Below are 25,303 nucleotides of genomic sequence, written 5' to 3'. Positions count from 1 at the left end.
GTGTGCCCCATTTTCACATTTTTTTTCTTGGACTTGACCTTTGATCTCTCCCTTTTCCCCTCCCGATCCTCTTCCCGGTATTTATATTAAATGTGATGTAACAAATACCTGTTTTTTGTTACTCATTACTGTTCTGTAAAATTTCCAAATAAAATAAAACGTATTATTTTTTTACATCTCATCAAAGATGAAGAAGAATTTGGAAGTCTGGGCATTTACGGGGCTGACGACCGTCATAGGCTGATTTAAGTGATCACTTTACACACGTGTAACGTTCACCAATTCTACCAATTATTGACAACCACACTACTCTAATTCTTGGAAGTTCTATGTATTATATGAACCAATTTCGAAACATTATCCTTGAATCACTAGAACTTCACTAGAGACTTCAAAAAATTATATGAAAATAACTCCTGTAATTGGAGATAATTCAGATTATGTGAACAAGCATTTGGACACACTCAAACCCTTATCCGCACCCCAATGGTGCAAAGGGCACTGTATAAAGGGCATTATATAAACATAGTGTTATCTTGATCGTTAACACGTGGATCAGCCCTCCGCTCAGGTACCAGTCCAGGGTGATATTGAATAAATATTAGAGTGAAAAATCACTAATATTTATCTGACCCCCCCTGGGAATCGAACCCGGGACTTCCAGAACGGTAGCCGAGCGTGCTGACCATTACACTAAGGAGGCGGAATAAAATAAAACGTGTTAAATTTGCTCACCTCGTAACAAAGATTAAAGAAAACACTTGTTTTATACCACTTGAGTTTTATTAAAGACTACATGTTTCAGAAGTTAAACTTCCATCATTCAGGTCTGTATAATAACTAAAATATAATATAAAATTGTTCTATAAATAGAACAACTTTATATTTTAGTTACTATACAGACCTGAATGATGGAAGTTTAACTTCTGAAACATGTAGTCTATAATAAAACTCAAGTGGTATAAAACAAGTGTTTTCTTATATCATTGTAACATGTCTTACCACAAAGTTAATGCCGAAACAATAAATAAAATATGCTCACCTCGTCATTATCTTCTACATCCGAGGATGAGGACGAAGAATCGTTGTTGAGAGGCTCCTTGCCCTTAGCCGGTTTCTCCATCTCGGTGGACTTCCCCTAGCGGTCCCCTTAAATAGCGGATAAAACCCCCCTCGACCGGACAGCGGCAAGGCCCCGCGGTATCAGTCACGGCAGACAGACACCCAATTCACAGATCTACGAGAGAGCGGAACGCCGTTGCTGTCACACCCATGTCAATTGGGAAGTGTTTCATCAAGACCGCTACTCCAAAGGATCGAATTCTCAATTCGCGACGGCCGGAGGAACGCCAATCTGAAAAAAGACATTCGAATCAATAAACATGGCGGTGGATAGTACAGACCAATTAGTATCAACTCACATGCACCGCTGACAGTGATAGGGACTTTGAAAGCATTCATTCAAGCCCTTATCTGCACCCCAAAGGTGCATAGGACACTGCAACATATATACGCAGTGTTATCTTGGTGTCGCGGACTTTGTAGTCAGAGTTTGTGAGTTCGAACCCACTATATCATATTTGATACCTATATTTAATAAAGAGCCGCTCAGGCTCACAGAAGTAGTATGAAATTGTAAAAGTATATTTGTAAATGATAAAAACGCATATCGTAGTCGTACAGGAGAAAGTGACCAACTAACAAAACGTAAAATGTTTAGGTGGGCCATTTAAGTAACTTTTGCTTGGCAAGAAAATAAACACCAATGCAGTTAGTCATTTTTAACAAGTCAATATATTATCCTTCCAAGTTTACAATCCTATGGATTTTTTTCAGGGCAATATTAAGCTAGTAAGATATAAAATAGTCAATGATAACGTTTTTGTAAACAAATGTACTTGGTCACTTTCTCCTGTATGACTACGATATATTACTCTTTAACAACAAAAAATCATATAAACGCAGTGTTATCGTGATCGTGAACACATGAAGGAAAGGTAATCAGCCCTCTGCTTCAGGTACTAGTGCAGGGTGATATTGAATAAATATAGAAGGAAAAAATCACTTAGTATTTATTTGACCCGTCCCCCCCTGGGGATCGAACGCGGGACCTCCGGAACGGTAGCCGAGCGTGCTGACCATTACACTACGGAGGCGGACAGAAAAAACATTAGTAGTCATTTTTATCTTTAAAAAATTTGGCAGGAGCTTCCAAAGTACTAAATTGTATCTACATGCGAAGTATGCACAGAATTCCGAATTACTTTTACGCATTTTTAAATTAATGTTTGATTTTTTTCATCTCCTTTTTTGCACCGTGTAATTATAAAATCGTGTATAAAGGAAGTTCAGTGTATTTATATTCTATTATACAATATTTTATCATTATTTTTTGACATCTCATCAAAGATGAAGAAGAATATGGAAGTCAAGGCATTAACGGGGCTGACGACCGTCATAGGCTGGTTTAAACCAGTTTAAACCAGCCTATGACGGTCGTCAGCTACGTAAATGCTTAGACTTCCATATTCTTCTTCATCTTTGATGAGATAATATGAAAATAAATCCTGTAATTGGAGATAATCCAGATTTTGTGAACAAGTATTTGGACACACTCAAAATGTTGTAAATAAATTATCTGGTCAAATTATAAGCTTAAATAATAATAATAAAAATGATATTTTCTGGCGTTTCTCACGTGTGTGATTATAATCCAGGATTCGGACCTCACTTGCTAATAAAAGAGTTTCTGCTCAATAAAAAAGCTTCTTTTCATCTCACCAATAGATGTCTCTAGTGATTCAAAAATAATGTTTCAAAAATGATTCATATATATAGAACTTTTAAGAATTGAGTAGTGTGGTTGTCAATAATGGGTAGAATTGGTGAATGTTACACGTGTGTAAAGTGATCACTAAAACCAGCCTATGATGGTCGTCAGCCCATCATTTAAATGCCCAGACTTCCATTTTCTTCTTCATCTTTGATGAGATGTCAAAAAACAATATGAAAATAACTCCTGTAATTGGAGATAATCCAGATTTTGTAAACAAGTATTTGGACACACTCAAAATGTTGTCAACATTTTTTATCTCCATAACGACATGTGATAGACCAACCATTTCGCGTTGTTATTTCAATTGAATCTTTTTATCTCGATAAGTAGACGTAATTTTATAGATAATTTTACTAGCAAACGAAGTCGACGTCGGCCGCCTGCTGTCCACTATTGTTAAATACAATCAGCTAACGAACGTAATGACGTAAAAGCAATCATAAATTCTGTTCCTACAGAAATGTTAAAATATACCATAAATTTCTATGATTCAAATTCGTTTTGTTTCTTATAGTTAACTTGGTAAATACCATTTTTTCGTAAAATCTATTGTGACACGTCGCTCACTCCTTTCAACAACGTCATATATCAAAAATCGTCTATTTTCAGTTGTGCATGTTTTGGGAATGCCTAGAAAATGTTCTATATCCCAGCAAAAGCGGCATATTTTTAACTTAATATTTACCCGCTACAGGGCGGAAAGTGTTGTTTTTTGCATTTTGAAGAAAAGGTATTGTTTAATTATTTTTTTTAATTTACAATGATTTTTAAAATGGAGAAAAAACATTCAAATTTTACCTAAAAAGGTCTGTTGCACAGTAAAAAGTTCAAAAAGTGGATTGATATTTATTTTTAATACATTGTGTTATATTTTTAAACATTAAAAACGTTCTCCTGAAAAATCAAGTTTTTTTATTTATGACGTTCTTGAAAGGAGTGAGCGACGTGTTTCGATGCATTCACGTGTGTGTAGCATGATTTTGAACAATTCAATTTACAATAATTTCGATTAAAAACTTTTTTAAATTTCGAACTTTCAAATCATAATATTTTAATATTTATTTACAAGATTTTATAAGACAAAATACATACACTACAAAATATTACTTGAAGGAAAATATTGCTTAGTGATCGCTGAACTATGAAAATACCTAGCTATCACCCCGCTTCTTCTTTGCAAGGGTACGCAGAGAGAAAATAACGCCACATTATCTTTGCAAATATTCTTCGACTCTTCCACATTCATGCATTTCCTCATACATATCCATCGATTATTCCAACTCCTGACCTGACCACGCCCAACATTTTTAAAAATACATTATGCAAAGTTTTATTCAGTCTTCCCCTGCTTCTTTCTCGACTCATATATTTGTTTTACCGTATTTCCTCACTCATTCGTTTCACATGTCCAAACCATCTCTATACAGCTTTCTTAATTTTATCGATAATACCTTCTCATTATCGATAAAATTGAGAAAGTTAAAATTAAAACTAATATCAGGTTTGCTTCCTTTCCTTGTTTCCTTTCCTTATTTCGCAGTCCGTATATGATCATGCATCGTTTTGCCGCAAATCTGCCCGAGTAATCGTTTTTCAATTGTCATTTTACAGTCAACTTTCATCCTTCTTTTGCCAACTCTGTGCTCACTTCAATACATTATACCTGTATATTTTATATATTAAAAGCATTGTTAACTTTGTGGTATGGTAATAAACAACCTACTAAATTTAACTCCACATTTAAAGTATTCCCGTTGTGATTCATTTGTCTTCCTTCTCTCTTTCAAAATTTTCATTTGATATAATTGGAATGTTTTATTTTGATGACCTGATGATGGAATGATTATTCCGAAACCGATGCCGGTAGTCACGAATTAGTGTTTATTACAATTATTAAGTGGTATTACACAAAGTGAACGATGAATGAGTGTTACATTATACCTGGACTCCGTTGTGCACTGCCAGTTTAGCTTCCGACGTTAGGTTTTTATTTGCTACAAATTTTTAATTTTTTATCGTTATTTTTTTTTACAATGAAGGTATCGTTCAACCGTTTAATTTGGTATAGACTTTGCGGAATTCGATGGTAAATTTTGAGACGAAATTCAACAATACATTCAGGCATAGAATTTATGCGAGGCGGCTGTGAAAATTTCTCAAATAGATGGTTGTAAATGTCCTTAACAAAAATTTGTACCATTCCACCCATGGCTTCGTAGATTGCTTTGAAGAAAGTATTGAAAGGTTTCTTTTTCAATCAAATGAAAGCATGAAAAATTAAAAAAAGAACCCAACTGTACCACTTCGAAGTATAAAGCAATTTTCTCAAATTTATGAGAGGTAAATTAAGTTTACATTATTTGGTTAGTTAAATCTTTATATTTTAAATAATTTCTCTGATTGCGGCATACTTTTAGTGGGTTCGATAGGAAATTTAAATACAACATTTTGAGTGTGTCCAAATGCTTGTCAACAAATCTGAATTATCGCCAATTATAGGAGTTATTTTTCATATTATTTTTTGACATAATAGAAGTTTTAAAAATTTGAGTAGTGTGGTTTGTCAATCATGTGTACAATTGGTGAATGTTACACGTGTGTAAAGTGATTACTTAAACTGCCTATTACGATCGTAAGCCCTGTAATTGCCTAGACTTCCATATTCTTCTTCATCTATGTTGAGATGTCAAAAGAATAGTTACAAAATTGGTTATTTACTTACATAACTAACCTTTTTGCTTTAAAGAAAGAAATTTTAGTACATATTTTTAGCTTCTGTACAGATTAAAATCAGAATAATATTTTTTCATTATAATAAAAAATGATAATGTTTAATAGTCCATTACATGGCAATATTGGAATTCAAAATGATATGTCATCATATAATTATAGATATCGCTTAATGATAAAGGATGGTAGTAGCCTTCGTTTTATAATATCACGATACAGTCGCAACATAACTGTAATTATACCGACCATCAGTCGAGTACCAGAAACTTAATTAGCCCCCTTTAGAGGTTTGTTAAATATTAACGCAGACGTTAACAGTCAAAGTTGATAACATACGTTTTAGGGTGAAACCCGTTTAAAATATATACTGTCTTGCCAACGCGTGGGCCACCCTTTCAGAGGATTCCTCGGGGTAACAAATTAAATAAATACTATTGATTTTTCAGTCTAGTATTATAAAATATGACCCTGGACTGGTACCTGAAGTGGAAGGTTGATCACGTTTCCTTCGTGTATTTATCGATTAAGATAACACTGCTTCTATACGATGCAGTGCCATATGCACCATCGGGTGCGGATAAGGGTTAGTAGAAGGAACAAATTAAGCAGCAAAAAGAGAAGCGCCAATATCATATTGTAGAGGAATTTGATAGCTTAAAAATTAAATATTATTATTTTCATTATTATTATTATTGAACGATATTAATTTCAATGCGAAGAAAAGAAAAAAAAAGTTTTATTTTCATATTCAAATTAAAATTTTACTAATTGCAATCAAATTATAGCAAGACTCTGGATACAAAAATAGATGTTGTTATTTGCCAAAAATAAACGAGGGTATTAATTGCAAAATTAAAACACAAGAGTAAAGGAATTTTTAAATAAGCAGGAATATCTATAAATAATTTTGTAAAAACACATTGTTTTGAATGCTATCAAATTTTTATCAGTTTTAAATTTTAAACGGTGTTATTTATAATAAACTTTATAGAATAAAATTTCAAGAAATTATTTATAATATGTCATTTTCGAATGCAGCTCATTATGATAACATTAATTAAGCATTTATAATTCATTTTCAGATATTTTTTTTTGTTGACTTATGGGTTCATTGAATCCATTAGTCATATGTATTCACCGATTGACGATACAGAGAGACGCCTTCCATAAATTAACTCCATTTGTCTATTCACAAGTTTTAAACCCAATTTAGATATTTCCTACATCAATTCAGTCTACAGAGACACATCGCTCACTCCTTTCAAGAACGTCATAAATCAAAAAACTTGATTTTTCAGGAGAACGTTTTTAAAGTTTAAAAATATAATACAATGTATTGAAAATAAATATCAAGCCACTTACTGAACTTTTTCTGTGCAACAGATCTTTTTAGGTAAAACCTGAAGGTTTTTTCTCCATTTGAAAAATATTTAGTATATTTAAAAAAATAATTAAACAATACGTTTTGTTCAAAATGCAAAAATAACACTTTCTGACCTGTAGCGGGCAAATATTAAGTTAAAAATATGCCTCTTTTGCTGTGATTTAGTACATTTTTTGGGCATTCCGAAAACATGCACAACTGAAAATTGACGATTTTTGATTTATGACGTTCTTGAAAGGAGTGAGCGACATGTAAATATGGATAAGTTGTATAAAAACTTTGATAAATTTGTAGCAAAATAATGTTTGCAAAGAATTGTTTAGGCCTAGGAATACGTTTTACTAGCATATAAGTTTCTTTCTCTCATTTTTCTAGGAATATTTTACTCTGCAGGAAAGTTTGAATATTTTAGCGTTAGAGAAATGAATTACGCGAGTTACTGGAGAAACTAAACTGTTAGCACTTATCGCTCACTCCTTTCAACAACGTCATAAATAAAAAAAACTTCATTTTTCAGGAAATCTTTTTTAAAGTTAAAAAATATAATGAAATGTATTGAAAATAAATATCAAGCCACTCATTGAACTTTTTACTGTGCAACAGATCTTTTTAAGTAAAACCTGAATGTTTTTTTTTCCATTTGAAAAATATTAAGTACTTATATTTAAAAAAAATAATTAAACAATACCCTTTCTTCAAAATGCAAAAACAAACTTTCTGCCCTGCAGCGGGTAAATATTAAGTTAAAAATATGCCGCTTTTGCTGGGATATAGTACGTTTTCTGGGCATTCCAAAAACATGAAAATTGTCGATTTTTTTTTATATATGACGTTCTTGAAACGAGTGAGCGTTTTAACAAAAGACGAATATTCGTGTTATTTTTTAGAAGTCTATTTATACTATTTTTTATCACTTTTTTTTACATATGTAATAATAATAATAATTTAGAATAATTTCTAAATCGCCATTTTCGTTAATTACTACCTCAAGGGCACATCACTGTGATTAAATCGAGGAAAAGGAAACTGTGTAAATAATTAAGAAAACTAATCAGTTTTTATTTTCTTCTGTCTCTAACTGCTGGTGAAAAGCATTCGATGCCATCGGTCCCGCGATAGGAAAGGCACGCTCGCCAAATTTAGTTCTCTAGTTGCGAGCAGGAGAGCAATTCATCTGAAATGCTTAGCTCTTTTAGATGCTCTAGAGTTATATTGATTTATACATAAGCAGACGAATTTATACTGTAATCTTTCGTGAAGCGTAACCAGTGCAGTTCGTGAAGTAGTTTTAAGGCTCTATTTTGATAGACTTTTGGCCATATTAACCAACAGTGGGAAACCATTATATTGCCGAGTTTGTAGTTTCCAAGAACAAATTGAAAATATTATCTTACACAATTGAAAGCCAATATCACCACAGGTAAATCAACATTTGAAATTCATTAAGTACCTACCTATTGTATTAGGAATCACTTTATTATTATTTATAGATTTGGCGTTTAATTTGTGGAACTTCATTTTAAGTTATTTAATAAATATTCAAATAAAACATTGATTTCTGGAGTCTTCTAAATTGTATTTTGTTGTTTAAAAAACACATAAATAATTCGTTTCAAAAGCCATAACAAGGTGAAACAATTGTCACAAATTTCATTAATTGATTCGGCAGTCACTTGTGGTAAAATCTATCCATTTTTAATTAATGTATTACTAACTTAATACCACCTTTTCTTAAAATCTACTGTGACACGTGTATCGATGCATTCCGCATCATTTTCAAACACCGCATCATTTACGGTGTTCGAAAATGATGCGGAAACACGTGTCACAGTAGATTTTAAGAAAAAGTGGCATTTACTAAGTAATACATTAATTAAGAATGAATTGTTAAATGTTTTTTAAAAATAAAATACAATTTAGTAGACTCAAAAAATCAATGTTTGATTTAAATATTCAATATATGTATGTAAAAGGAATTAATTTGCCTAAAATACACTCACTTTTGATATTACAGTATGGTATTTTTTAACACAAAGGTTTCAAGAGTAATATTGCAGAATCACATACTCGTATTCGATGCTACTTTATACGTACACGTTATACACACACTCCAGATATTGTATACCTACAATACCCCCCTCCATAACATCAGTTATTCAGTCGTTATGTGTGCAATCACATTATCTCCACAATCATAGTAAGCGATTTGAATAGAACTTTCAATATTCTCACACCGTAAATACTGAATTGAATAACTTTTGTACTGAATTTATGAATACCAAAAACACAAATGAATACCAATCATCTAATCAATATAATACGTTTTATCTTAAAAACTTATCATATGAAAATACATTATTCGTCAATATCTTATCGTTGAATTGTTTACGCAAGAGATCGCTCAGTACAGATGTGACTAATTGTTAATTGGTACAATAGGGTATTATCACTCGGGAGGAATATCTAATTTAACATAATCAACCTATAAAGGATTGTATAAGGCTCGTTTTGTGTTTATAACAGCCGATATAATCAACATTAAAAACTTATCATATGAAAATACATTATTCGTCAATATCTTATCGTTGAATTGTTTACGCAAGAGATCGCTCAGTACAGATGTGACTAATTGTTAATTGGTACAATAGGGTATTATCACTCGGGAGGAATATCTAATTTAACATAATCAACCTATAAAGGATTGTATAAGGCTCGTTTTGTGTTTATAACAGCCGATATAATCAACATTTTCATTCATCGTTTTAATGAAGACATGACGTAAAATTTGATGACGTATAGCAGTGTCCGTTTTCCATTTTATTAAAATATCCATAGTTTAAACCTTAATATCTCCCTTACCTCTCTACAGATTTCAATAAAAACGTTTTCAATAGTCTTATGATTTTTCATATTAATTTATTAGCCAATCACATCATGAAATTGATCCATTATGGTTACAACTGCAATTGGGATGATATTCGTTACTTTTTCTTAGTCAATATATCTTTCTAGTTTAAGTTTTGATATCAAATTGTCATAAATGTATACGAGTATTAGGAGCTGTAAATATGCAATACGTAAAATTGTGAACTTTTTGGTGTGATCAACTTTGAATAATCGAATCCAAATATTGAATTAAGTAACGACTATTTTTAAGAATTCGTTATTTTTATTCGGTCGCTCACGTCCATCGTTACATAAATGAGGAAGATTAGTGTTTTTCTTAATTTCATTAACTGGATTAGCAGTCGCTCTTCGGTAATATCTGTTCATTTATAATTTTAATATCGTTTGGTGAAAACCCCAATTTTGAAATAGTTTTTTTTTAAGGAGATACAACGCAAGACAGAATTCATTCACCGGCCGCCGTAGAGGTAACACGATATTCCACGCCCGATTTTTTTAAAGAATGCATATTGGATATTTTTTGTTTTTTTTTAGAATATAAATAGAAAATATATTTTTATAATTTTTTGTGAATTCCTGACCTTTCAATAACTCTTCTTTTCAAAACCGTAAGTATATGTAATTATTTAGAAAAACTATTTTTTAATGCATAAAGGGTGTTTTACAAAAATCAGTTAAGTAAAATGTTACCTGGATTAAGAGAAAATTAAGTTGCGACTTACGAATACTGGGCCTTAAGTTGGAACTCGGGAGAGCATAAAACGACTGGCGCAAGTCGAATTGTGTAAAATATTTTTAGTCACATATATCGAAAAGGAACGCCGCCTTGCAAGACTAGTTAATATGACCTACATGTATGCTGATGTACCTATTGTGGGTAGATATGTCCACGCGGTGCAAATAGAATTCAAATGAGACGTATGATATATGACGTCACACGTTTAAGATCGTTATTAATTTGTGCATTTGTGTGATTTCACCTTCTGTACATTTATTATTTATTGATTCTTCTCGTCGCTGTCCCACTCCCCGCGGAAGGCTGCAAATTTCACTTGCCACTCTAAACAAAGACTCGCGGTACAGTGGAACCACTCTCTAAAGATTTTAAGTCAGCGTAAGTCTTCTTCCTACGCTGCGTTCACCTCCCACTTTGCCTTGTAATGCGAGTATAATACTTATTACACAACATTTTTGTCCCCTCGTCAAATAGCAAAAGTACTCTATTTTTTACTTCAAAGTACGTATACTTATACATATTTACAAAGTATACTTATATTTACAACGACTACAATATCCACATATTTTTACATGCTTATTAAAACATCTTCGTTTCGACTCTTAACCAATGTTATTTTGAGTATTCAATTGACTTGAACCTTTATCAGCACATGGGAATATTTACATTTGTAGAGATCTAAAAATATATATTTCATGAATGCATTTTTATTTAAAAACCTTTACCGGACCAAATTTTTTGTTTTTATTCATATTAATTTTATGAAATGCGATGTATGGGGCTATTTGGGGCAAAGTTCATTTATAGATTTGGCATTTAATTTGTACATAGAACTCCATTTTAATTTATTTATTAGATGGTAAAATCAAACACTGATTTTTCAAACACCGGTCTCGAGAATTGTATTATATTGTTAAAAAAAAACACATAAATAAATTTTGTGACAATTGTTTCGCCTTGTTATGGCATTTCTAATAACATTCGTTTGAAAATGCCATAACAATGCGAAACAATTGTCTGTCACCAACAAAAATTAAGTGTTTTTTAACGATAAAATACAATTCAGTAGACTCAAAAAATCAATGTTTGATTTTAATATATAATTTGTACATAAAATATCGAAGTTTATCTGAAAGGACGAAATAACAAACATTTTCGTTAATTTAGCAAATACTTCGGAATTTTAAATAACTTTGACTTGTTTTATGTCAAAGATTTATAAGTGAATACTCCTTTAGCCATATGATTATTAACACAAACCTTTCAAATAATACAAACAATTTACAAGGTTTTTTAAATTGGTTCATATATATTTAGAACTTCCTAGAATTTGAGTAGTGTGGTTGTCAATAATGGGTAGAATTGGTGAATGTTACACGTGTGTAAAGTGATCACTTAAACCAGCCGATGACGGTCGTCAGCCCCGTAAATGCCCAGACTTCCATATTCCTCTTCATCTTTGATGAGATGTCAAAAAATAATATGATAATAACTCCTGTAATTGGAGATAATCCAGATTTTGTGAACAAGTATTTGGACACACTCAAAATGTTGTAAATAAATTATCTGGTCAAATTATGAGCTTAAATAATAAAAATGAAAATGGTTTTTTCTGGCGTTTCTCATGTGTGTGATTATAATCCAGGATTCGGACCTCACATGCTAATATAAGAGTTTCTGCTTAATAAAAAGCTTCTTTACATCTCACTAATAGATGTCTCTAGTGAAGTTCTAGTGATTCAAGAACAAGGTTTTTTAAATTGGTTCATATATATTTAGAACTTCCTAGAATTTGAGTAGTGTGGTTGTCAATAATGGGTAGAATTGGTGAATGTTACACGTGTGTAAAGTGATCACTTAAACCAGCCGATGACGGTCGTCAGCCCCGTAAATGCCCAGACTTCCATATTCTTCTTCATCTTTGATGAGATGTCAAAAAATAATAGAATATTCATATATCCAAATTGTCAATTTTCAGTTGTGCATGTTTTCGGAATGCCCAGAAAATGTACTATATCCCAGCAAAAGCGGCATATTTTAAAACTTAATATATGGTATACCCGCTACAGGGGAGAAAGTGTTGTTTTTGCATTTTGAAGAAAAGGTGTTGTTTTTTTATTTCTTCAAATATGCTTAACCCTTCACTGCATAGTGTATCAAATTTGTTACATACCCAAAAGTTAGTGTTAAAACGTTCTTTAAAAATATAAGCAACCATTCTTTGTTGTTACTGATTAGATACATTCATAACTCACGTATATAGTTCATAATTTAGCCAAAAGACGCGCTATGAACGTCAAAATAATAACTTCACTTGTCGCTCGAAGACAAACTGTCAATGCAGTCAAGCAGTCATGCAAAAAAAAGTCATGCAGTGAAGGGTTAATATTTTTCAAATGGAGAAAAAACATTCAGGTTTTACCTAAAAAGATCTGTTGCACAGTAAAAGTTCAATAAGTGGCTTGATATTTATTTTTAATAAATTGTATATTTTTAACTTTAAAAACGATCTCCTGAAAAATCAAGTTTTATTTTATTTATGACGTTGTTGAAAGGAGTAAGCGATATGCGAATACCTCTCTGTGAACTTAGTACGGGAGTATAGATATGTTCGTGAAAAATGGCAAAAGAGAAAGGGTACACTCTTTTGGATATATTTCATGAGAAGAGTGTATAGCTGATTTGAGTCATGCAACATTCGGCGAAAAAAATACACGACGGGTTATTAAACTTTGTAGGTGACTTCGCTTTTAAACATTACAATTGAAAATATTTCATTTTAAAAGTTAAAATTATAACTCTAAAAGTGAAAGTATTTCATTTTAAAAGTTAAAATTATAACTTTAAAAGTGAAACTATTTCGTCTTTACAATTTCAGAAATTTCGTCATTACATTGAAAATATTGCAAATTTACACTTGAAAAGGCATCAATCTTCCCCGTTATTTAATTACTATCTGCGAAAATATAGATTTCTTCATCTTCTCCTTCCAACCTATGTCCGAACTCAATGGTGCATAGGGCATATTATCGTTTCGACGCAGTTTTTTCTTGAACGTTAATTACATGAAGGCATTTTGTCAGTCCTACACTTTAAAGGCCAATAAATCAGTCATATTAATTTGACCACCCGCGCATCGAACCCGGGACCTCCAGCACGGTAGCCAAACGCATTAACCACTACACAACACACACGGGAAAGGTATAGGTATCTAAGGCCATGTCGTTTAAGGGAATAGAATCTAATATATCCTATATTTGACATAATCTGACCACTTTTTCTTTGGTTTCAAATCAAAATTTTGACAGTTGACGATTTGCTATTTTTTAGCGATGGTGTTGTGTTGCAAGACTAACAAATTAGTTTCGATGAAAATGTGATGCAAGGTTATTGGTTTTAATATTTAGTAAGCTTTATTCTATCACCGACATAAAAGTTCTTACTGAATAATCGAAACATGCTCCACAGCATTGTTTTTATCACAGATTTAACATACAGTTACAGTTTACTCTTTATATACGTAGATCGACTTTTCAAGACGCAAATTTCGGATTAATTAGTTCACTAACAAGCATGACAACAACACGATACTTACGTGTATTTGCGAATTAAATTAGACTTAAGAAAGACGTTAATACGATAATAATTGTTGAAACAAAGTAAAGATATATTCGTATACATACATAGGTACAGATGACGTTAACTTAACACATGATAAGATGTGTTGTATATTCTCCCACAATAACTAAGACGTTAAATAGAGCTAAAATGTCAATTTTCGCATACCCTAGGGGTATGCGAAATTACCGCAAAACAGCGTTACCAATAAATAAGTAAAATGCGGTGTTGTTACCGGTTCAACGGTGATTATGAAGGTGTCAAAAAGTTAATAAAATCGCAATTTATTTTGATATAATGCCTTAAGAACCCCTTTTGGTGCTATAATTATTCGACTAGTTCTCATTTAATTGTTTTCTCCATTCGATGTACCAGAAGCATCAATAAAAATAGTTCAGTAAGCATCGGTGGAGCTATTTTAGAATTAATGTCACTAGATGCAACCCATAAAATAATATCTTCATACTTTGTGGTAGAAATGGGTTAGATTTGATCATTCAGAAAATCCGCATCAGTGGATCTTTATCGCGTAAGTGATCAGTTCATTTAAATCCGATCAACTAAAACGATGGATCGTCGAACGAGGAGTGAAAATTATCAGCTGATATTAATTCTTAAGCTTTTAGGTTAAAATTTTTTATTCATAAATTTAAGAATCAGACGAATTCCGTAAACCAGTGAATGGGTCAGTGTTGTTGGACAAGATTCACTAAAAACTAAGATTCGGATATTCAATAAACGTAAATGAATGGATCATTAAAATCCATTTGTTTACGAGTGACTCTGTGATCAATGTAATCAGGGTAGCAGTAATGGTGGGTAAGATCTGGTCATTTAGAAGATCGGCATCACGAACGATGGATATTTCGTCGAACGAAATCGCGTCAGTGGAGGGGAGGAGGGGTTGTGTTTTTATTACAATCCCTTAGATGACGATAGTCGACAATAAACAAAAAAAGAGATGACTGGGTTTAAAAATTTGCTTAGTAATTTCTACAGCCGGGTAGATTATGGTTGCAATACGTACTGACAACGACCAATAGCCAAACAATAAAAATTAATCGTCTAAAGATTTTACTATCACGAAACCTTCGTTCCAAAATTTGGCAAAAATCAATAAACCTATTAATCGTATGTAAGCATTGTTTTTGTGCTTGTATGGAATGCACGCTCCTAGTCTGAGATTCCGATTCTCGGCACCGGAGAAATATAAGAGATATTACAAAACAGTTTTTTTAAATTATTAATTTCTTAAAAATATTTCTCCGTGTTTATCCCAAACTTCTTTAAACTTTAAACTTTCAAACATTTCTTGCTTACATTTTGAGAGACAACAAGGAAGTATCCAAATGTTAGGGACAAATACGATTACATAACTGTGTGTAATGCTACATAGATGTCACTACCGTGAACTTTTCGAAGCCTCTACTTGTAACAAGAATTACCAAAGTTATCGATACATAGGTATATTTAGCGTCGATTCGGCAATGAAACTAGCAATGCATGCCTGAATTCCAACCTCTGCGTACTACAGTATATATATATTTTACAGTAGTTTTACTATTACTACCATCAACTGTTTCTCTTTAAGGGTAGGGAGAGAGGAATGAACGCCACACCCGTCCCTCTTGACATACACTTCTAGCTTCCTTTACATTCATAGATCTAGTCATACATACCCTCCGATAACGTTTAAGACTTTTGATACGACCGGAATTTAGATTCTGACTGATTTGGTAATTACAAATCTTTATTGGCCGTTCTCGTCGTGTTCTCCCATTTCCACTTATCAAATACCCCCTTTCGGATTCTCTTAACCCTTCGCTGCATCGTGTATCAAATTTGTTACAAAGCCAAAAGTTAGTGTTAAAACATATACCAATATCTCATAACGATAACCATTGCACGTTATTGCAAATTTGATAAACAAGTATTTTCGTGATTTTTCCTTGTTAAAAGTTTTTCATAATTTAAAAAAAAATATTTTTCCTTTTATGTTTAGACTAAAATACAACAGAAATTATTTTTGTAATTTAAAATAAATTCAATTATTACTTTCCTTTCCAATACCTTTATTTTAATTCTGTCATACATGATTTTTAACTTTTTTTTCGGGGGTCGCATGTCAACGGTGTTTATCATTCGTTTTGCCAATTCCGTGTTTCGCTTCCATACATCAGTGTTAGCACTAGCACTCCGTAGTTTCGTTTTGTTGTTTTGTTCATACATTTCTTCATTATTTTGGCTTTAAAAGATTTTCAGATTGACTAAAAATCACTGAAATGGAAAAAACACCCTGTTTTCTCAGTTTCCATTCGAATGGTTTTCATTACCCCACGTCTACTAATATCAGGTGTTTACTTCACATCGCACGAGTATATTTGATATTGAATAACCCTTCGTTAGATATATCAATTAAGATGAGATCTTCGAGTATTATTCGGTGTTCGTAAACAGAAAAATTCTCAGAAATACGAATCAATCTCGCCCATGTCGAGCCAGGGGGGGCTATGGGAGGTGGGCGGTGACAAGGTGGAAAACGAAAATGTAATATTCGGAGGGTAAGTTCTAATAAACACGTACGTGGTAGCCCCACACGTCTGTTACGCAGGTATTCGTAATTTAAAAATAATACGTTTCTCTTTCTTATCCAAATGGAAAAATATGTTTATTTCAAGTGTTATTTTTCCACTAATGTCATTGGAATGAATGCAATACGTGATTGTTCAATAAATCAATACGTTCAGTAAGCACCGTTCATGCCCAGACTTCCATATTCTTCTTCATTATGTTGAGATATCAAAAATAATATGTAACTCCCATAATCGGAGATAATCCAGATTTGTGAACAAGTATTTGGACACACTCAAAATGTTGTAAATAAATTAAAAGGTCAAATTTTAAGCTAAAAATAATAAAATTAAAATGATATTTTCTGGCGTTTCTCATGTATGTGATTAAAATCCAGGATTCGTACTTCACATAGAATTGAAAGAGTTTCTGCTTAATAAAAAGCTTCTTTCATCTCACAATAGATGTGTCTAGTGAAGTTCTAGTGATTCAAGCACAATGTTTCGAAATTGGATCATATATATCGAACTTCAAAGATTTTAGGTTTTGGTTGTCAATCATGGATAGAATTGGTGAATGTTATAAGTGTGTAAAGTGACCACTGAAACAAGCCTATGATGGTCGTAAGCCCCGTAAATGACCAGACTTCCACATTCTTCTTCATCTCAACATGACATGTTGAGATGTCAAAAAATAATATAAATCAATACGTTCAGGGAATAAAACCGGGTATATGGAAATGCGAAAATCCAGCGCAATATTATAATTTTATATTTTGTCAATACCGCAGAATTGTGCATACTGAGTACCTACTACGTGTATAGATAAGTAAACACTAAACAATTGTGAGAAAAAAGGAAAATGTGGCAAACAAGGTGTATTGTTGGCACCCTCCACTCGTTGAAATCACTGATTTCAAACTATCAATTATCAACATTGCAATTGCACGTTTCCCGTTTTTATGTCAACGAAAAAAAGGAACTACCGCGTAAAGTGATTTTACCAAATTAAGTTTGCTTGAACGCATTCATAGTACATATTTTTAAAACTGATTTTCCGATTCTTTGGGCGTTTTGAAAAATATATATATTGTAGGTGTCTCAACTTAAAACGATGGATCTATCGTTTTTTGAACGATAGAAAATGTAAGTCTGAGAATCTCAGGCGTCTCCTAGTATGAAAAATAATTCGGGAAGAATCTTACATACATTTCGTGAAAGTTTCTACTAGTAAAGACATACTAATTTCAACGATAGATATTGTTGAAGAATTAGCATTGAAGCATAAATATAACTCCGGAATGTGAGTGATAAATTACTCCTCAATGGGGCAGATCCAGAATTTACGAACAGATATTGGACACATTCAAAACATTGTAAAAGTATTTTTTAATCAAATATATACGACATTAAATGTTCTTGTGACGGAATTTAATATGCCTCTATCGGCAGGAGTGCTCCATATAAATGGTCATATTGTAAACAATTCGTCTAATCTAGGTGAGTATTCCGTGATTTTCTCATTATGGAGGCAGTTGGGGTAGCCGCTGCCTACAGCCGATCGTCCCACCCCACCCTCGAACAAAAGTTAGTTGGAAATAATCAAAATTGTTATTCTGTATAAACAGACATTGCTCATGAAAACCAAGGAAAATAATAACTGCTACTCCCAAAATGAAACATATCAAACGTTTAATACTTGTATTTAAACGACTCAAACATTGATTTAATGTTTAAAGTACAAATAACTACCCTCCCCCATTAGCCCTGCAAAAATATTTAATTTCAAAAAACAAATTCAATTTCTCGAATTTTTTTCGCAGATGCTTTGTAGCACATTTTATTATTTAATCTTTATAAAATAAACAACATCTTTTTAACCACTTTTTTAGTGGTACATTTTTTTTCCGACCGGTTTTGACAAAAACCTTGTCATCATCAGGGTTGAACATTTACATGTTTAACCTTGATGATGACAAGGTTCTTATCGAAACCGGTCGGAGAAAAAATGTACAAATAAAAAAGGAGTTAAAAACAAAGTTGTTTTAATTATGTATGAATTGTCAAATAAAACACTGATTTTTTGAGTCTACTAAGTTGTGTTTTATTGTTAAAAAACACGTAAAAATCAACTTTGTGACAATTAACATTCGTTTGAGAATGCCATAACTAGGCGAAACAATTGTCACAAAAATGATTTTGATGTGTTTTTTTTGAACAATAAAATACAACTTAGTAGACTCAAAAAAGTGTTTGATTTAACATTTAATTCATAAATTAAAATGGAGTTCTACAAATTAAACACCAAATCTATAAATAAAGTTGTTTTATTTTATAAAGTTTAAACAAATTCTACTCTGATAATGGTATTGATTACCCTAAAAATGTATCTCTGGTAATGATGCGAAATTTTGATGGAATTAATGTCAGAGGTACATTCCACCGTACCTACTAATAATCCAACCGTACCGATCAGTCATGCACTGAGGATTTTTGAATCTAAGAGTGGAAAATAACCGTACGTAACATCACTAGTATAACTAATTTTTTTGTTTCAATTTATATGTTAAATGTTAAAATCCAACACTGATTTTTCGACTCTACTAAGTTGTATTTTATTGTTAAAAAAAAAAAACAAATAAAACTGTATATATTTTTTAAATAATCAATATGTCATTCCACAAAGTTAATGCCGAATCAATAAATGATATGAAATAAGTCTACATTACGGTCTTCAACTTCTCTTCTTCGTTTCTAACAATATAATAACACCAATTTTAGATACGAAGAGAATCAACGGAATAAGGACAAAGAAGAAAGAAGCAGCCGGCTAATATATAGAAGTAATAATAGGTGAAGAAATTTTATTGTAAGTACGTAGTTAGTGGCCTCGACCATGACTTAGCGAACGCTATAAGGCGCTATAATGATTATGCACACATTCCGGTATAACGTAGGTGGCTATACGGCACAAACTACATATCGCTTACTCCTTTCAAGAACGTCATAAATCAAAAAACTTCATTTTTCAGGAGAACGTTTTTGATGTTTAAAAATATAATACAATGTATTAAAAATAAATATCAAGCCACTTATTAAACTTTTTCCTGTGCAACAGATCTTTTTAGGTAAAACCTGAAGGTTTTTACTCCATTTGAAAAATATTTAGTATATTTAAAAAAATGATTGAACAATACCTTTTCTTCAAAATACAAAAACAACACTTTCTGCCCTGTAGCGGGTAAATATTAAGTTAAAAATATGCCTCTTTTGCTGGGATATAGTACATTTTCTGGGCATTCCGAAAACATGCACAGCTGAAAATTGACTATTTTTTATTTATGACGTTCTTGAAAGGAGTGAGCGATATCCGCACATTGACTGGTCACCAAAGTATACCACAAACTAAAAATATGTCCAAATTGTGCCTTTTACATCATTCTGTACACAGTGGAACCTCTCATAACGAGCATAATTCGTTCCAGAATCTTACTCGTTATGCGAAATGTCGCTCGTTAAGGGAGCAACTTTTTTGCTCGTTATGCGAATTACTCGTTATATATTGCAAGCAGCAACCGACCGAAGGAAATGGAAAGAAGGGGAAGAGGCCTATATCCAGCACTGGAGGGCGGAGGGCTCACGAAGAAGAATAAGAGAACGGGGGAGATTATTATTCTTCTACGCGTTTTGCGAACCTTGTGAACTTATGTTAAAAGTCGAATATAAATTCTACAATGCTTCGGACATTTCTTTTGCCGTATAGAAGAAGTCATGTCACAGTAAAACGACGGGGAGAGAAGGAATGCCATATTTATACAGTCGAATGGGCCCAATCTCAAAATGAACCTGACTACTGAATCTCAACAAAGCGAAATACTTTCAAACGACCTGTCACTCCGTAGTTAAATGATATTTATCTTTTAGTTTGACGGCTGTCAATGTTCGTTATATTAAGAAGAAGAAAAAAATATTTTTTTAACCTCTAAGCTGCTCGATTTCGAGTGTCAAACTTTCCGTCCCGTGCTGGATTATTTTACATTACAATATTTTTGACAAAAAAAACATATTTTTGCCTATTTTTTGTAGTGAAACTTTCGGATATCCATCATAGATGTTCACAGTATACAATGCACTTTACTTATTATGTTTTTATGGTGTATTTACACAAACATATTAACATTTACGGACTCGCGGCCTAAAGTATGGCGGCTGTATAAAAGACGCAGCTGTCGTATCTGCGGAGCACGAACCGACCGGAAATATTCACGATAAAGTTGACACTAAATTAAAATAATTGTGATATTTTATGACAATAAATCAAAGAGAACTATTCATCCATGCCTCGAACCAAATTTAAGTGCAAAAAATTATCCATAGGTGTTGATATAAGTACGTAAAGTTGAAAAACGACTATGCATGCGATCCGCAGTCAACGGTACTTCTATAAAAAACGACAATAGATGCGATCCGCAGCTTACGGGTTAATAAAATATCAGGAGTCGAAAGGGGGTAAATACATGGAGGGAAACATATGATCACAATATGGTATTATTTAAAAAAAAATCTAAATTATATTGTATATATTTAGGATTTCGCACGTTACAACTTTACAATTTGACAGTTAACATAAATCTTATAAGTGGTAGGGTACAAGTGTATATATTTTTTTAATAATTGACATGTCATTATACAAAGTTAATGCCGAATCAATAAATAACATAAGTCTGGAACTTATAAAACAAAGACCAAATATACAAAAAATACAAATACTGAGGGCTGGGATTCCATGCGGAAGTTAACGCTTTTACTTCGTAGTGTATATAACTTTGACTGTGATGACTTTGATTATATTCAGTACGAATCAAATATTCATTTGAAATATCAGTAACTTTAAAATGCCAAAGATAAAGGAAATAAAAGACCAAAAGTAATGTTAAAATCATAACGTCAAGTAAATTAATTACGTTAAAACGTTAATTCTTCATATATATTGAGATGTTAAATATAATATTAAAATAACTTTTATAGTTGGAGATAGTCCAGATTTGCGAACGAGTATTTGGACACATTAAAAATGTTGTAAACGCGTAGTATTGTTTGCATGCTTTTTGTCCTGACGAAGAGACGGGTACGTTACAAAACTGGTAGACAAAAAAATTCGATGAGTGGTGATATACTAATATTACTATTTTTTGTAAAAAAAAGAACTAACTATGTAACTAACCATCTCGCTGCTTCCCCGCAGGGATAGGCAGAGAGAATCGAACGCCACACCACTCTGTCTTTGCAAACATTCTTCGCCTCTTCTACATTCATGCATCTCCTCATACATACCCGACGATTATTACGACTCCTGACCCGGCCGCTTTCAAGTATTTGACATACCTGATTGTGTCAAGTTTTCCGTAAAATTAAAAAATATTGCAGGCACTTTGTCATACGTATGAATAAGCGAATTATCACACACAATGTGTTAGAAAACACGAGGTCCGAATCGCGGCCACTTTCTAGAATTACTTTAAATGTCGAAGAAATGGTTCCTCAGATGAAATGGGTGAAAGTAGAGATTGTGGCGTCACACCAATCGGCCCGGCCAGATTTTGTCAGTCGGCCGCTGCCAGCGCGCGGGAGCGCGAGGCTTTCCCAAGAAACCGAGTAGACCGCGGTCGGCGAGAACGCCTAGACCAGTCATTCTTAACCTGGGTTCGATGGAACCCCAGGGGTTCGGAGAGTCAGTCTCCTGGGTTCGGCGGAGGTCAAAATACACACCCGACTTATTGTACGACATATTGATTTATTCAATAGATCCAGTATATTATATGAAAGGAATATATCAAATATTATGAAAAATGATACGACATACGATATATTTATTTATTCTATAGATCTAGTATATTATTTAAGAGGAATATATCAATATGTATATCAATACATTTTTCCAATAAAGGGTTCGGTGAACGGGCATGTGAGACTGGTGGGGTTCGGTACTTTCAACACGGTTAAGAACCACTGGCCAAGACGTTGAGTAGTACTCTTGCTAATCACGTTATGTTAAAAAAAGCAATCAACAACATTTTGAGTGTGTCCGAATACTTGTTCACAAATCTGGATTATTTCCAATTATAGGAGTTATTCATCATACATATATTTTTTAATTTTAAAAGAGAAATATTTGTGTTTTTATTATTTACAAAATTAATTCAATTTAATACTAATTCTGTGAGCATAAGCGGTTCATTATTAGAAATAGGTATCAAATTGTGGTAAAGTGGGTTTGAACCGAGAAACTCTGACTCAAGGGTGCGCGTCACTAACCACGGGACCACAACCCGACATATTTTTTGTCAAAAAAATAATATGATAAATAACTTCTACAATTGGAGATAATCCAGATTCGTAAACAAGTATTTGTACACACTAAAATGTTAAACATAGACGTTAATATTTTTAATATTTTACCGATTGCCGCCATTAGCTAAAAAACGGAATTTTCAACATCACGTGGTTTGCAAGTGGACTACTCATATCGACGAGCGCGCTAGCCCGGCCCGCCGATCTATGAACATTCGTGCTATAGCAGACTCATATCCGCAAGACAAAATTGTCTCCAGCCGGCTTTAAAATTCAGCATCCGATATGATAAATATTCTTCTACTTCTCCTTCTTTTTACAGATCCTCAGGATCTGTCTGCGCCGCCGCCTGTCGCTCTTTGGATGTTGAATGCCAGTTATCTCTCCAGCTTTTTGGAGGTCTGTCTGGGGTCTTCTTCCTTAAGGGTTTCCTTGAAGGGCGATACGTGGAAGTCTGTCTTTTGTTTACATGTTAATTCCAGTATCGCCTTCGTTGTCGTCCCCACCTCACGATATCTTCCGTCTTACACATGCTCCAGATATCGGTGTTTCTTACGCGGTCTCGCAACGTGTTTCCGGCTATAAATCGGAGAGTTTTCATATCAGAGATTTGAAGTCGAGATATTGCTCTATAAGTATCTGCTATTTAAATCTTTTTCTTCTTCCTGGCTACATCCCAGCTTATTGCCCTTGTAGACTGCTGTGGTCAGCTCTCCTCGTCCTCAGGTTAAATATCCTTCTGTCCTGGACAACGTCACCTAAGCCATGTCTTTGAATCATGTTATCTTTCTGCATAACCCATGAATTCCTTGGTCTTTCTCTAGATAGCTTTCGGAGAACATCCATTTGTATTTCCTGGTTAACTAGTATCCGCTCTTTTAATTATATTAATATTGTAAATATAAGCAGCTAGTGAATTATAAGATGAGTAGATGGTGGCTAGTAAAGGCCAGGGCACTTTTAGTTGATCATTCGCACTCGCACTGGCCTGAGTAACTTTACACCGCTACCTAGGAGGTGGGAGTACCTCGAGGTGAAACTATATTAAACCACAATTACGTCTGTAATGACAGTATGAAAATGAGTAAAGTTTGATGTTCATTATTGAATCCGAACCCAAAATGCGGTGACGAGAAGTTCAAATATAGAGTAAGCATTGTGTACATTTGGCTAAACTCTTGCAGAGTATGAACATAAGCGGGCTTATTACTAAAAAGCAATATCTTCAAAACAACCTAAAGTAAATAAGTACGATTCGTCACAATACGGGTCTAGAGTAGCGGTTCTCTAACTTTTTTGCGACGGAACCACTAAATAAACACTAAATATCTAAAATAAGCATCGTCTGTGGTCTCAATCTTGTAGATTGGTTAGCAGCAACAAATGACAGCTCCTTAGGCATTTCGGTTTATCATGCGCCACCCTCTTCAGCTCCTCATACGTTGAGCAGCCAACATTCTCGTACAAGTCGCAAAGATATTCGCGGCGTGGCACAGTGGGCCCGTAATAGGTCATAGGCTTCAAATATCGATGTCTGAAAAATGACATGTTATATTTTCTGAATTATATTTTCGTCTGAAATGTTTTTTGTAGGGTTGCTCATTACTATTGAAATCAAAAAAAGAAAATCAAAGGCAAGATATGTTTTCTTTTATCTAACAGAACCTCGTATTAAATTCGAAATAAAGAAAATTATTTTTTTGAAGCGCAATTTTATATTGTTTGGCTCTACAAAGGGAAAATTTTATGCGGTTTCAGAACGCGACGTCTGAAAATACCTTCGGAGGGGAAATGATTAACGAAGGTTACGAGATCACATCGTTTTAGCAGACCCCTTTTATGCATGAGAGCAACTTGAGAAAAACGACGTTAAAAATGAAGGAAAAGCTTAGTTCAAAAAAACTATATATGTGCGTTATCTCCATTTATATTTATATATACATACATATATATATATATATATATATATATATATATATATATATATATATATATATATATATATATATACACATTTAACTACCGCGCTGGGGGCCCCGGGTTCGATTCCCAGAGGGAAGCAAAATTAAAATTTGTGATTTTTTTTATTTAAATTTTATTTGATAAACATCACCATTTCTTAAAATATATTATGACGCGTATTTCGAAAATGATGCGGAATGAATCCAAAC

General features: G+C 33.1%; 1 protein-coding gene across 1 annotated transcript in view; it reads right to left on the bottom strand.

Moving 5' to 3' along the window:
* The window catches only part of LOC148311307 (tetratricopeptide repeat protein 39B-like), a 55,744-nt gene that overhangs the window by 22,826 nt on the left and 7,615 nt on the right, over positions 1–25,303 (bottom strand). Inside the window, exon 2 of the mRNA XM_088256865.1 lies at positions 1,043–1,354. Within this exon, the coding sequence (XP_088112991.1) occupies positions 1,043–1,123 (81 nt within the window). The 5' untranslated portion in view covers positions 1,124–1,354. The remainder of the gene's footprint in view (positions 1–1,042; positions 1,355–25,303) is intronic.

This window comes from Brachycentrus maculatus, unplaced genomic scaffold, assembly GCF_059751285.1.
Source record: "Brachycentrus maculatus isolate JH-2025_06_01 unplaced genomic scaffold, ASM5975128v1 h1tg000068l, whole genome shotgun sequence".
Lineage (NCBI taxonomy): Eukaryota > Metazoa > Arthropoda > Insecta > Trichoptera > Brachycentridae > Brachycentrus > Brachycentrus maculatus.
This window is presented reverse-complemented; position numbering and strand designations above follow the sequence as displayed.